A 16,263-nucleotide genomic window follows, 5' to 3' on the forward strand; every position below is an offset into this window, starting at 1 on the left:
CCCAGCGCTCTCACACTGCTCCCTGCATCTCCCCCACACCCAGCGCTCTCACACTGCTCCCTGCATCTCCCCCACACCCAACGCTCTTACACTGCTCCCTGCATCTCCCCCACACCCAGCGCTCTTACACTGCTCCCTGAATCTCACCCACACCCAGCGCTCTTACACTGCTCCCTGCATCTCCCCCACACCCAGCGCTCTTACACTGCTCGCTGCATCTCCCCCACACCCAGCGCTCTCACACTGCACCCTGCATCTCCCCCACACCCAGCGCTCTCACACTGCTCCCTGCATCTCCCCCACACCCAGCGCTCTCACACTACTCCCTGCATCTCCCCCACACCCAGCGCTCTTGCCCTGCTCCCTGCATCTCCTCCACACCCAGCGCTCTCACACTGCTCCTTGCATCTCTCCCACACCCAGCGCTCTTACACTGCTCCCTGCATCTCCCCCACACCCAGCGCTCTTACACTACTCCCTGCATCTCCCCAAACACAGCGCTCATAAAGTGCTCCTTGCATCTCCCCCACACCCAGCGCTCTCACACTGCTCCCTGCAACTCTCCCACACCCAGCGCTCTTACACTGCTCCCTGCATCTGCCCCACACCCAGCGCTCTTACACTACTCCCTGCATCTCCCCCAAACCCAGCGCTCTTACACTGCTCCTTGCATCTCCCCCACACCCAGCACTCTCACACTGCTCCCTGCATCTCCCCCACACCAAGCGCTCTCACACTGCTCCCTGCATCTCCCCCACACCCAGCACTCTCACACTGCTCCCTGCATCTCCCCCACACCCAGCGCTCTTACACTGCTCCCTGCATCTCCCCCATACCCAGCGCTCTTACACTGCTCCCTGAATCTCCCCCACACCCAGCGCTCTTACACTGCTCCCTGCATCTCCCCCACACCCAGCGCTCTTACACTGCTCGCTGCATCTCCCCCACACCCAGCTCTCTCACACTGCACCCTGCATCTCCCCCACACCCAGCGCTCTCACACTGCTCCCTGCATCTCCCCCACACCCAGCGCTCTTACACTCCTCCCTGAATCTCCCCCACACCCAGCGCTCTTACACTGCTCCCTGCATCTCCTCCACACCCAGCGCTCTCACACTGCTCCCTGCATCTCCCCCACACCCAGCGCTCTCATACTGCTCCCTGCATCTCCCCCACACCCAGCGCTCTTACACTGCTCCCTGCATCTCCTCCACACCCAGCGCTCTCACACTGCTCCCTGCATCTCTCCCACACCCAGCGCTCTTACACTGCTCCCTGCATCTCCCCCACACCCAGCGCTCTTACACTACTCCCTGCATCTCCACAAACACAGCGCTCATACACTACTCCTTGCATCTTCCCCACACCCAGCGCTCTCACACTGCTCCCTGCAACTCTCCCACACCCAGCGCTCTACACTGCTCCTTGCATCTCCCCCACACCCAGCGCTGTTACACTACTCCCTGCATCTCCCCCAAACCCAGCGCTCTTACACTGCTCCTTGCATCTCCCCCATACCCAGCGCTCTCACACTGCTCCCTGCATATCCCCCACACCAAGCGCTCTTACACTGCTCCCTGCATCTCCCCCACACCCAGCGCTCTTACACTGCTCCCTGCATCTCCCCCACACCCAGCGCTCTTACACTGCTCCCTGTATCTCCCCCACACCCAGCGCTCTTACACTGCTCCCTGCATCTTCCCCACACCCAGCGCTCTTACACTGCTCCCTGCATCTCCCCCATACCCAGCGCTCTCACACTGCTCCCTGCATCTCCCCCACACCCAGCGCTCTCACATTGCTCCCTGCATCTCCCCCACACCCAACGCTCTTACACTGCTCCCTGCATCTCCCCCACACCCAGCGCTCTTACACTGCTCCCTGAATCTCCCCCACACCCAGCGCTCTTACACTGCTCCCTGCATCTGCCCCACACCCAGCGCTCTTACACTGCTCGCTGCATCTCCCCCACACCCAGCGCTCTCACACTGCACCCTGCATCTCCCCCACACCCAGCGCTCTCACACTGCTCCCTGCATCTCCCCCACACCCAGCGCTCTCACACTGCTCCCTGCATCTCCCCCACACCCAGTGCACTTACACGGCTCCCTGCATCTCCCCCACACCCAGCGCTCTCACACTGCTCCCTGCATCTCCCCCACACCCAGCGCTCTCACACTGCTCCCTGCATCTCCCCCACACCCAGCGCTCTTACACTGCTCCCTGCATCTCCTCCACACCCAGCGCTCTCACACTGCTTCCTGCATCTCTCCCACACCCAGCGCTCTTACACTACTCCCTGCATCTCCCCAAATACAGCGCTCATAAAGTGCTCCTTGCATCTCCCCCACACCCAGCGCTCTTACACTGCTCCCTGCATCTCCCCCACACCCAGCGCTCTTACACTGCTCCCTGTATCTACCCCACACCCAGCGCTCTTACACTGCTCCCTGCATCTCCCCCATACCCAGCGCTCTCTCACTGCTCCCTGCATCTCCCCCACAACCAGCGCTCTCACACTGCTCCCTGCATCTCCCCCACACCCAACGCTCTTACACTGCTCCCTGCATCTCCCCCACACCCAGCGCTCTTACACTGCTCGCTGCATCTCCCCCACACCCAGCGCTCTCACACTGCACCCTGCATCTCCCCCACACCCAGCGCTCTCACACTGCTCCCTGTATCTCCCCCACACCCAGCGCTCTCACACTGCTCCCTGCATCTCCCCCACACCCAGCGCTCTCACACTGCTCCCTGCAACTCTCCCACACCCAGTGCTCTACACTGCTCCCTGCATCTCCCCCACACCCAGCGCTTTTACACTACTCCCTGCATCTCCCCCAAACCCAGCGCTCTTACACTGCTCCTTGCATCTCCCCCACACCCAGCGCTCTCACACTGCTCCCTGCATCTCCCCCACACCAAGCGCTCTCACACTGCTCCCTGCATCTCCCCCACACCCAGCGCTCTTACACTGCTCCCTGCATCTCCCCCACACCCAGCGCTCTTACACTGCTCCCTGCATCTCCCCCACACCCAGCGCTCTTACACTGCTCCCTGCATCTCCCCCACACCCAGCGCTCTCACACTGCTCCCTGCATCTCCCCCACACCCAGCGCTGTTACCCTGCTCCCTGCATCACCCCCACACCCAGCGCTCTCACACTGCTCCCTGCATCTTCCCCACACCCAGCGCTCTTACACTACTCCCTGCATCTCCCCCATACCCAGCGCTCTCACACTGCTCCCTGCATCTCCCCCACACCCAGCGCTCTCACATTGCTCCCTGCATCTCCCCCACACCCAACGCTCTTACACTGCTCCCTGCATCTCCCCCACACCCAGCGCTCTTACACTGCTCCCTGAATCTCCCCCACACCCAGCGCTCTTACACTGCACCCTGCATCTCCCCCACACCCAGCGCTCTTACACTGCTCCCTGAATCTCCCCCACACCCAGCGCTCTTACACTGCTCCCTGCATCTCCCCCACACCCAGCGCTCTTACACTGCTCGCTGCATCTCCCCCACACCCAGCTCTCTCACACTGCACCCTGCATCTCCCCCACACCCAGCGCTCTCACACTGCTCCCTGCATCTCCCCCACACCCAGCGCTCTCACACTGCTCCCTGAATCTCCCCAACACCCAGCGCTCTTACACTGCTCCCTGCATCTCCTCCACACCCAGCGCTCTCACACTGCTCCCTACATCTCCCCCACACCCAGCGCTCTCATACTGCTCCCTGCATCTCCCCCATACCCAGCGCTCTTACACTGCTCCCTGCATCTCCTCCACACCCAGCGCTCTCACACTGCTCCCTGCATCTCTCCCACACCCAGCGCTCTTACACTGCTCCCTGCATCTCCCCCACACCCAGCGCTCTTACACTACTCCCTGCATCTCCACAAACACAGCGCTCATACACTACTCCTTGCATCTCCCCCACACCCAGCGCTCTCACACTGCTCCCTGCAACTCTCCCACACCCAGTGCTCTACACTGCTCCCTGCATCTCCCCCACACCCAGCGCTTTTACACTACTCCCTGCATCTCCCCCAAACCCAGCGCTCTTACACTGCTCCTTGCATCTCCCCCACACCCAGCGCTCTCACACTGCTCCCTGCATCTCCCCCACACCAAGCGCTCTCACACTGCTCCCTGCATCTCCCCCACACCCAGCGCTCTTACACTGCTCCCTGCATCTCCCCCACACCCAGCGCTCTTACACTGCTCCCTGCATCTCCCCCACACCCAGCGCTCTTACACTGCTCCCTGCATCTCCCCCACACCCAGCGCTCTCACACTGCTCCCTGCATCTCCCCCACACCCAGCGCTGTTACCCTGCTCCCTGCATCACCCCCACACCCAGCGCTCTCACACTGCTCCCTGCATCTTCCCCACACCCAGCGCTCTTACACTACTCCCTGCATCTCCCCCATACCCAGCGCTCTCACACTGCTCCCTGCATCTCCCCCACACCCAGCGCTCTCACATTGCTCCCTGCATCTCCCCCACACCCAACGCTCTTACACTGCTCCCTGCATCTCCCCCACACCCAGCGCTCTTACACTGCTCCCTGAATCTCCCCCACACCCAGCGCTCTTACACTGCTCCCTGCATCTGCCCCACACCCAGCGCTCTTACACTGCTCGCTGCATCTCCCCCACACCCAGCGCTCTCACACTGCTCCCTGCATCTCCCCCACACCCAGTGCTCTTACACTGCTCCCTGCATCTCCCCCACACCCAGCGCTCTTACACTGCTCCCTGCATCTCCCCCACACCCAGCGCTCTTACACTGCTCCCTGCATCTCCCCCACACCCAGCGCTCTCACACTGCTCGCTGCATCTCACCCACACCCAGCGCTCTCACACTGCACCCTGCATCTCCCCCACACCCAGCGCTCTCACACTGCTCCCTGCATCTCCCCCACACCCAGCGCTCTCACACTACTCCCTGCATCACCCCCACACCCAGCGCTCTCACACTACTCCCTGCATCTCCCCCACACCCAGCGCTCTCACACTGCTCCCTGTATCTCCCCCACACCCAGCGCTCTTACACTGCTCCCTGCATCTCCCCCACACCCAGCGCTCTTACACTGCTCCCTGCATCTCCCCCACACCCAGCGCTCTTACACTGCTCCCTGCATCTCCCCAACACCCAGCGCTCTCACACTGCTCGCTGCATCTCACCCACACCCAGCGCTCTCACACTGCACCCTGCATGTCCCCCACACCCAGCGCTCTCACACTGCTCCCTGCATCTCCCCCACACCCAGCGCTCTCACACTACTCCCTGCATCACCCCCACACCCAGCGCTCTCACACTACTCCCTGCATCTCCCCCACACCCAGCGCTCTCACACTGCTCCCTGTATCTCCCCCACACCCAGCGCTCTTACACTGCTCCCTGTATTTCCCCCACACCCAGCGCTCTTCCACTGCTCCCTGCATCTCACCCACACCCAGCGCTCTCACACTACTCCCTGCATCTCCCCCACACCCAGCGCTCTCACACTGCTCCCTGTATCTCCACCACACCCAGCGCTCTTACACTGCTCCCTGCATCTCCCCCACACCCAGCGCTCTTACACTGCTCCCTGCATCTCCCCCACACCCAGCGCTCTCACACTGCTCCCTGCATCTCCCCCACACCCAGCGCTCTCACACTGCTCCCTGAATCTCCCCCACACCCAGCGCTCTTACACTGCTCCATGCATATCCTCCACACCCAAAGCTCTCACACTGCTCCCTGCATCTTCCCCACACCCAGCGCTCTTACACTGCTCCCTGCATCTCCCCCACACCCAGCGCTCTCACACTGCTCCCTGCATCTCCCTCACACCCAGCGCTCTTACACTGCTCCCTGCATCTCCCCCACACCCAACGCTCTTACACTGCTCCCTGCGTCTCCCCCACACCCAGCGCTCTCACACTGCTCCCTGCATCTCCCTCACACCCAGCGCTCTTACACTGCTCCCTGGATCTCCCCCACACCCAGCGCTCTCACACTGCTCGCTGCATCTCCCCCACACCCAGCGCTCTCACACTGCACCCTGCATCTCACCCACACCCAGCACTCTCACACTGCTCCCTGCATCTCCCCCACACCCAGCGCTCTCACACTAAGCCCTGCATCTCCCCCACACCCAGCCCTCTCACACTGCTCCCTGTATCTCCCCCACACCCAGCGCTCTTACACTGCTCCCTGTATCTCCCCCACACCCAGCGCTCTTACACTGCTCCCTGCATATCCCTCACACCCAAAGCTCTCACAGTGCTCCCTGCATCTTCCCCACACCCAGCGCTCTTACACTGCTCCCTGCATCTCCCCCACACCCAGCGTCTTACCCTGCTCCCTGCATCTCCCCCACACCCAGCGCTCTCACACTGCTCCCTGTATCTCCCCCACACCCAGCGCTCTTACACTGCTCACTACATCTCCCCCACACCCAGCGCTCTTACACTGCTCCCTGCATCTCCCCCACACCCAGCGCTCTCACACTGCTCCCTGCATCTCCCCCACACCCAGCGCTCTCACACTGCTCCCTGCATCTCCCCCACACCCAGCGCTCTTACTCTGCTCCCTGCATATCCCCCACACCCAAAACTCTCACACTGCTCCCTGCATCTTCCCCACACCCAGCACTCTTACACTGCTCCCTGCATCTCCCCCACACCCAGCACTCTCACACTGCTCCCTGCATCTCCCTCACACCCAGCGCTCTTACATTGCTCCCTGCATCTCCCCCACACCCAACGCTCTTACACTGCTCCCTGCGTCTCCCCCACACCCAGCGCTCTCACACTGCTCCCTGCATCTCCCTCACACCCAGCGCTCTTACACTGCTCCCTGCATCTATCCCACACCCAGCGCTCTCACACTGCTCCCTGCATCTCCCCCACACCCAGCGCTCTTACACTGCTCCCTGCATCTATCCCACACCCAGCGCTCTCACACTGCTCCCTGCATCTCCCTCACACCCAGTGCTCTTACACTGCTCCCTGCATCTCCCCCACACCCAACGCTCTTACACTGCTCCCTGCGTCTCCCCCACACCCAGCGCTCTCACACTGCTCCCTGCATCTCCCTCACACCCAGCGCTCTTACACTGCTCCCTGCATCTCCCCCACACCCAGCGCTCTCACACTGCACCCTGCATCTCCCCCACACCCAGCGCTCTCACACTGCTCCCTGCATCTCCCCCACACCCAGCACTCTCACACTGCTCCCTGCATCTCCCCCACACCCAGCGCTCTCACACTACGCCCTGCATCTCCCCCACACCCAGCGCTCTCACACTGCTCCCTGTATCTCCCCCACACCCAGCTCTCTTACACTGCTCCCTGTATCTCCCCCACACCCAGCGCTCTTACACTGCTCCCTGCATCTCCCCCACACCCAGCGCTCTTACACTGCTCCCTGCATCTCCCCCACACCCAGCGCTCTCACACTGCTCCCTGCATCTCCCCCACACCCAGCGCTCTCACACTGCTCCCTGAATCTCCCCCACACCCAGCGCTCTTACACTGCTCCCTGCATCTCCCCCGCACCCAGCGTCTTACCCTGCTCCCTGCATCTCCCCCACACCCAGCGCTCTTACACTGCTTTCTGCATCTCCCCCACACCAAGCGCTCTTACACTGCTCCCTGCATCTCCCCCACTCCCAGCGCTCTCACACTGCTCCCTGAATCTCCCCCACACCCAGCGCTCTTACACTGCTCCATGCATATCCTCCACACCCAAAGCTCTCACACTGCTCCCTGCATCTTCCCCACACCCAGCGCTCTTACACTGCTCCCTGCATCTCCCCCACACCCAGCGCTCTCACACTGCTCCCTGCATCTCCCTCACACCCAGCGCTCTTACACTGCTCCCTGCATCTCCCCCACACCCAACGCTCTTACACTGCTCCCTGCGTCTCCCCCACACCCAGCGCTCTCACACTGCTCCCTGCATCTCCCTCACACCCAGCGCTCTTACACTGCTCCCTGGATCTCCCCCACACCCAGCGCTCTCACACTGCTCGCTGCATCTCCCCCACACCCAGCGCTCTCACACTGCACCCTGCATCTCACCCACACCCAGCACTCTCACACTGCTCCCTGCATCTCCCCCACACCCAGCGCTCTCACACTAAGCCCTGCATCTCCCCCACACCCAGCCCTCTCACACTGCTCCCTGTATCTCCCCCACACCCAGCGCTCTTACACTGCTCCCTGTATCTCCCCCACACCCAGCGCTCTTACACTGCTCCCTGCATCTCCCCCACACCCAGCACTCTCACACTGCTCCCAGCATCTCCCCCACACCCAGCGCTCTCACACTGCTCCCTGCATCTCCCCCACACCCAGCGCTCTTACACTGCTCCCTGCATCTCCCCCACACCCAGCGCTCTCACACTGCTCCCTGCATCTCCCCCACACCCAGCGCTCTCACACTGCTCCCTGCATCTCCCCCACACCCAGCGCTCTCACACTGCTCCCTGAATCTCCCCCACACCGCTCCCTGAATCTCCCCCACACCCAGCTCTCTTACACTGCTCCCTGCATATCCCTCACACCCAAAGCTCTCACAGTGCTCCCTGCATCTTCCCCACACCCAGCGCTCTTACACTGCTCCCTGCATCTCCCCCACACCCAGCGTCTTACCCTGCTCCCTGCATCTCCCCCACACCCAGCGCTCTCACACTGCTCCCTGTATCTCCCCCACACCCAGCGCTCTTACACTGCTCACTACATCTCCCCCACACCCAGCGCTCTTACACTGCTCCCTGCATCTCCCCCACACCCAGCGCTCTCACACTGCTCCCTGCATCTCCCCCACACCCAGCGCTCTCACACTGCTCCCTGCATCTCCCCCACACCCAGCGCTCTTACTCTGCTCCCTGCATATCCCCCACACCCAAAACTCTCACACTGCTCCCTGCATCTTCCCCACACCCAGCACTCTTACACTGCTCCCTGCATCTCCCCCACACCCAGCACTCTCACACTGCTCCCTGCATCTCCCTCACACCCAGCGCTCTTACACTGCTCCCTGCATCTCCCCCACACCCAACGCTCTTACACTGCTCCCTGCGTCTCCCCCACACCCAGCGCTCTCACACTGCTCCCTGCATCTCCCTCACACCCAGCGCTCTTACACTGCTCCCTGCATCTATCCCACACCCAGCGCTCTCACACTGCTCCCTGCATCTCCCTCACACCCAGCGCTCTTACACTGCTCCCTGCATCTCCCCCACACCCAACGCTCTTACACTGCTCCCTGCGTCTCCCCCACACCCAGCGCTCTCACACTGCTCCCTGCATCTACCTCACACCCAGCGCTCTTACACTGCTCCCTGCATCTCCCCCACACCCAGCGCTCTCACACTGCACCCTGCATCTCCCCCACACCCAGCGCTCTCACACTGCTCCCTGCATCTCCCCCACACCCAACACTCTCACACTGCTCCCTGCATCTCCCCCACACCCAGCGCTCTCACACTACGCCCTGCATCTCCCCCACGCCCAGCGCTCTCACACTGCTCCCTGTATCTCCCCCACACCCAGCACTCTTACACTGCTCCCTGTATCTCCCCCACACCCAGCGCTCTTACACTGCTCCCTGCATCTCCCCCACACCCAGCGCTCTTACACTGCTCCCTGCATCTCCCCCACACCCAGCGCTCTCACACTGCTCCCTGCATCTCCCCCACACCCAGCGCTCTCACACTGCTCCCTGCATCTCCCCCACACCCAGCGCTCTCACACTGCTCCCTGCATCTCCCCCACACCCAGCGCTCTCACACTGCTCCCTGAATCTCCCCCACACCCAGCGCTCTTACACTGCTCCCTGCATCTCCCCCGCACCCAGCGTCTTACCCTGCTCCCTGCATCTCCCCCACACCCAGCGCTCTTACACTGCTTTCTGCATCTCCCCCACACCAAGCGCTCTTACACTGCTCCCTGCATCTCCCCCACTCCCAGCGCTCTTACACTGCTTTCTGCATCTCCCCCACACCAAGCGCTCTTACACTGCTCCCTGCATCTCCCCCACAACCAGCGCTCTCACACTACTCCCTGCATCTCCCCCACACCCAGCGCTCTCATACTGCTCCTTGCATCTCCCCCACACCCAGGGCTCTCACACTGCTCCCTGCATCTCCCCCACACCCAGCGCTCTCACACTACTCCCTGCATCTCCCCCACACCCAGCGCTCTCACACTGCTCCCTGTATCTCCCCCACACCCAGCCCTCTTACACTGCTCCCTGTATCTCCCCCACACCCAGCGCTCTTACACTGCTCCCTGCATCTCCCCCACACCCAGTGCTCTTACACTGCTCCCTGCATCTCCCCCACACCCAGCGCTCTCACACTGCTCCCTGCAACTCTCCCACACCCAGCGCTCTTACACTGCTCCCTGCATCTCCCCCACACCCAGCGCTCTTACACTGCTCCCTGTATCTCCCCCACACCCAGCCCTCTTACACTGCTCCCTGCATCTCCCCTACACCAAGCGCTCTCACACTGCTCCCTGCATCTCCCCCACACCCAGCGCTCTCACACTGCTCCCTGCATCTCCCCCACACCCAGCGCTCTCACACTGCTCCCTGCATCTCCCCCACACCCAGCGCTCTCACACTGCTCCCTGCATCTCCCCCACACCCAGCGCTCTCACAGTGCTCCCTGCATCTCCCCCACACCCAGCACTCTTACACTGCTCCCTGCATATCCCCCACACCCAAAGCTCTCACAGTGCTCCCTGCATCTTCCACACACGCAGCGCTCTTACACGGCTCCCTGCATCTCCCCCACACCCAGCGTCTTACCCTACTCCCTGCATCTCCCCCACACCCAGCGCTCTTACTCTGCTCCCTGCATCTCCCCCACACCATGCGCTCTTACACTGCTCCCTGCATCTCCCCCACTCCCAGCGCTCTTACACTGCTCCCTGCATCTCCCCCACACCCAGCGCTCCCACACTGCTCCCTGCATCTCCCCCACACCTAGCGCTCTTACACTGCTCCCGGTTTTCCCCCCACACCCAGCACTCTCACACTGCTCCCTGCATCTCCCCCACACCCAGCGCTCTCACACTGCTCCCTGCATAGCCCCCACACCCAGCACTCTTACACTGCTCCCTGTATCTCCCCCACACCCAGAGCTCTTACACTGCTCCCTGCATCGCCCCCACACCCAGCGCTCTTACACTGCTCCCTGCATCTCCCCCACACCCAGCGCTCTTACACTGCTCCCTGCTGCTCTATCCCTCACACCCAGCGCTCTCACACTGCTCCCTGCATCTCCCCCACACCCAGCACTCTTACACTGCTCCCTGCATATCCCCGACACCCAAAGCTCTCAAAGTGCTCCCTGCATCTCCCCAACACCCAGCGCTCTCACACTGCTCCCTGCATCTCCCCCACACCAAGCGCTCTTACACTGCTCCCTGCATCTCCCCCACTCCCAGCGCTCTTACACTGCTCCCTACATCTCCCCCACACCCAGCGCTCTCACATTGCTCCCTGCATCTCCCCCACAACCAGGGCTCTTACACTGCTCCCGGTTTTTCCCCCACACCCAGCACTCTCACACTGCTCCCTGCATCTCCCCCACACCCAGCGCTCTGACACTGCTCCCTGCATCGCCCTCACACCCAGCACTCTTACACTGCTCCCTGTATCTCCCCCACACCCAGAGCTCTTCCACTGCTCCCTGCATCTCCCCCACACCCAGCGCTCTCACACTGCTCCCTGTATCTCCCCCACACCCAGCGCTCTCACACTGCTCCCTGCATCGCCCCCACACCCAGCGCTCTTACACTGCTCCCTGCATCTCCCCCACACCCAGCGCTCTTACACTGCTCCCTGCTGCTCTATCCCTCGCACCCAGTGCTCTCTCACTGCTCCCTGCTTCTCCCCCACACCAAGCGCTCTTTCACTGCTCCCTGTTTCTCCCCCACACCCAGTGCTCTCACACTGCTCCCTGCATCTCCCCCACACCCAGCGCTCTTACACTGCTCCCGGTTTTTCCTACCACACCCAGCACTCTCACACTGCTCCCTGCATCTCCCCCACACCCAGCGCTCTCACACTGCTCCCTGCATCGCCCTCACACCCAGCACTCTTACACTGCTCCCTGCAGCTCCCCCACACCCAGCGCTCTCACACTGCTCCCTGCATCTCCCCCACACCCAGCGCTCTCACACTGCTCCCTGTATCTCCCCCACACCGAGCGCTCTCACACTGCTCCCTGCATCTCCCCCACACCCAGCGCTCTTACACTGCTCCCTGTATCTCCCCCACACCCAGCGCTCTCACACTGCTCCCTGCATCTCCCCCACACCCAGCGCTGTTACACTGCTCCATGCATCTCCCCCACACCCAGCGCTCTCACACTGCTCCCTGCATCTCCCCCACACACAGCGCTCTCACACTGCTCCCTGCATCGCCCCCACACCCAGCGCTCTTACACTGCTCCCTGCATCTCCCCCACTACCAGCGCTCTCACACTGCTCCCTCCATCTCCCCTGCACCCACCGCTCTCACACTGCTCCCTGCATCTCCCCCACACCCAGCACTCTTACACTGCTCCCTGCTGCTCTATCCCTCACACCCAGCGCTCTCACACTGCTCCCTGCATCTCCCCCACACCCAGCGCTCTTACACTGCTCCCTGCATCTCTCCCACACCCAGCGCTCTCACACTGCTCCCTGCATCTCCCCAAACCCAGCGCTCTCACACTGCTCCCTGCATCTCCCCCACACCCAGCGCTCTTACACTGCTCCCTGCAGCTGCCCAAACCCAGCGTTCTTACACTGCTCCCTGCATCTCCCCCACACCCAGCGCTCTCACACTGCTCCCTGCATCTCCCCCACACCCAGCGCTCTCACACTGCTCCCTGTATCTCCCCCACACCCAGCGCTCTCACACTGCTCCCTGCATCTCCCCCACACCCAGCGTTCTTACACTGCTCCCTGCATCTCCCCCCCACCCTGCACTCTCACACTGCTCCCTGCATCTCCCCCACACCCAGCGTTCTTACACTGCTCCCTGCATCTCCCCCCCACCCTGCGCTCTCACACTGCTCCCTGCATCTCCCCCCCACCCTGCACTCACACTGCTCCCTGCATCACCCCCACACCCAGCACTCTTACACTGCTCCCTGCATCTCCCCCACACCCAGCGCTCTTACACTGCTCCCTGCTTCTCCCCCACACCCAGCGTTCTTACACTGCTCCCTGGATCACCCCCACACCCAGCGCTCTCACACTGCTCCCTGTATCTCCCCCACACCCAGCGTTCTTTCACTGCTCCCTGCCTCTCCCCCACACCCAGCGCTCTCACACTGCTCCCTGTATCTCCCCCACACCCAGCGCTCTTACACTGCTCCCTGCATCTCCCCCACACCCAGCGCTCTTACACTACTCCCTGCATCTCCCCCACACCCAGCGCTCTTACACTACTCCCTGTATTTCCCCCACACCCAGCGCTCTTACACTGCTCCCTGTATCCCCCCCACACCCAGCGCTCTCACACTGCTCCCTGTAGCTCCGCCACACCCAGCGTTCTTTCACTGCTCCCTGCATCTCCCTGACACCCATCACTCTCACACTGCTCCCTGTATCTCCCCCACACCCAGCGCTCTTACACTGCTCCCTGTATCCCCCCCACACCCAGCGCTCTTACACTGCTCCCTGTATCCCCCCCACACCCAGCGCTCTCACACTGCTTCCTGCATCACCCCCACACCAAGCGCTCTTACACTGCTCCCTGCATCTCCCCCACACCCAGCGCTCTCACACTGCTCCCTGCAGCTCCCCCACACCCAGCGTTCTTTCACTGCTCCCTGTATCTCCCCCACACCCAGCGCTCTCAGCTCCTCCTCTCACCTGCTATCTCCTTTTCTTTCTGTGTCAAGGTTTTATCCGCCTGCATAATGGCATCTTCAATGGGTTTCTTGTCTAGGAGGAACCCCTGCAGCACCTCAAGGGCCTGGGGGAATAAACAGATATTTTAATTAGGAAATAATTTCCACACCTTCATACCATAAGGGGAGATATATATACAGTCCTCGACAAATGCGGTCGCCTTGTCGCCCGGGGCGACCACATTGAGCCCCCTGGCAAGTTGTTTTCGGCGGGGTGCTACGGTGGCATTTTCTTCCTCCTCCAACTTCTCCAGCTTCACAAAAAATCTAAAAATGGCTGCGCGACTAACGCCGCGTTGGCAAGTAGGCAGCGCGCGACACACGAGCAATGTGAAGCCCCTCTTCTTGATCCTCATTCTATTGGAGCGTGGGAGGGGAGGGTCGCCATCCGAGAGCCACTAGGAGTTTTGCGGGTGCCGGGGGGTGTGGCTGTGCACTGTGGCAGCGTGTAATCGGCGGAGGCAGAGGAAGTGGGGACTGAGCAGGTAACGTGCACACACACCAACCCCTGCAGAGCTGGGGCCACTATCCCGGGAGGCTGCGGTGTGCGGGCCCAACCAGGTACCGTGGGAAGGGGACATATACACCATCCCCTGCAGAGCCGGGGCCGCTATACCGGGAGGCTGCAGGGACTGGAGCAGGTACCAGGGGAAGGGGGGGGACACACCACCCCCTGCAATGCCAGGGTGGGAGGCTGTGATCGGCGGGTCCCGGTGCCACCAGAGCCATGTCCGGCTGCTGGGTCCCAGCTATATTCCCTCCCTGCAGCAGACGCTTCACTCCGCTCTTGCTGTGGCCTCCCGCCTGGGGCGGGCGATATGCAATGGGTGTGAACGGAGATGCAAGGGGGGGTGGTGTGAACGAGATGCAAGGAGGGGGGGGTGAACGGAGATGCAGGGGGGGGGGATGAACGGAGATGCAAGGGGGGGAGAAAGAGAGACAGGCTGGAGTGGGGAGAGAGCAGATAGAGAGACTGGGAGGGGGGGGGAGAGAGGAGAGAGACAGGCTGTGGGGGAACTAAATGCTCCCAGGCAGTCACTCACTCACTGACCCAGTCACTCACCCACCCAGTCACTCACCCACCCAGTTAGACAGTCACCCACCTAGTCAGTCAGTCACCCACCCACCAACCCAGTCAGTCATACACCCACCCATCCAGTCAGTCACCCACCCACCCAGTCAGTAACCCACTCAGACTAGTCACACATTTTTTTTAAAGTGGGGCATGGGGTGGGGCCAGGTGGCGAGTAGATTTTTAGGTGATTTGTCAAGCACTGTATATATATATGTAGCCCTTTTTGTGAATCCCTGCACTAAGGAACTACTGGTGTTGCATATACCTGCGGCTTCAGGAGCTCTGAGCCTCCGCTGTTAGGGAGCCTGGGGTCATACCCTTACTTATCATGGTGCAGCGCCTCCACTTGCCCAGGATCCCCATAATAGAGAATCTACCCTGAGCAAGAAAACATAACAACAGTATTGTGCAACAGGCAACCTTTTATGCTTTGTGCTTACTGAACGGAACTTGCAGAATATATCATGACATGCATAAAACCCTTATACTCTACATATCATCACATAACACACACACAGTGGCTCGGCCACACCTTGTTAGGGATAATGTTCTGTACACAGGTGGCTCTGCCACTCTACCAAGGAGTATGTCCTGTAACTAGTATCTGTATAGTACCATATGATTGCACACTGGTGCCCCAATTAGTTAGTGGGAGGCGGGATCAGCGCCTGTTGACCGGTGTAGGTGCACGTGTAGACCAATGATACCTTCCTGTCACTGCGGTGACCGCAACACTCCTTCACAGGGTCCCTAGTGTTGTCCCAGCCTTCCGCCGACACTCCGTTATGCTTTGCGGTCTGTATCCAGCCCAAGATGGCGTCCGCAGCTCCGCAGCTGAACCCGCACTAAAGGGGAACGTCCCTAACTGCTATGGCCATCCCTACAAAAGCGGCACCCTACGATGACAAGGGAAATGCTCCTCGGGGCTGGGGAATGTCTCTCACCTAAGCGGAAGGGTCACTGACCCTCCGCTCACGCACACGAGGTTCCACCTCCTTCCTCCTTCACCTCTCACTCGTGTCTCTCCCACCGCCCACACGCATCCTGTTCCTCTATCCAGAGTCTCGCACCCTATTGGTCCTCAGCCTCAGCTGACTCTCCCACAGTTCAGAGTTCAGAGTGCAACCCCCAAAGTCCCTCCAGATTTGTTGCCTTTCGCGCGCTTCCCTCGCGCATGCGCAGCCTGACTTTTCACGCAGTGACCTTGCTGGCAAAAGAACAGTATGGCGCTTCCTTTGTTAGTGACAGCGCGGAACCTTCATATATATGTA

General features: G+C 61.4%; 1 protein-coding gene across 3 annotated transcripts in view; it reads right to left on the reverse strand.

Moving 5' to 3' along the window:
• The window catches only part of LOC142497992 (guanylate-binding protein 1-like), an 851,842-nt gene that overhangs the window by 66,971 nt on the left and 768,608 nt on the right, over positions 1-16,263 (reverse strand). For all 3 annotated transcript variants that reach the window (XM_075606500.1, XM_075606499.1, XM_075606501.1), the window contains exon 9: positions 13,880-13,982. In XM_075606500.1, the coding sequence (XP_075462615.1) occupies positions 13,880-13,982 (103 nt within the window). The remainder of the gene's footprint in view (positions 1-13,879; positions 13,983-16,263) is intronic.

This window comes from Ascaphus truei, chromosome 6 (assembly GCF_040206685.1).
Source record: "Ascaphus truei isolate aAscTru1 chromosome 6, aAscTru1.hap1, whole genome shotgun sequence".
Classification (NCBI taxonomy): Eukaryota; Metazoa; Chordata; class Amphibia; order Anura; family Ascaphidae; genus Ascaphus; species Ascaphus truei.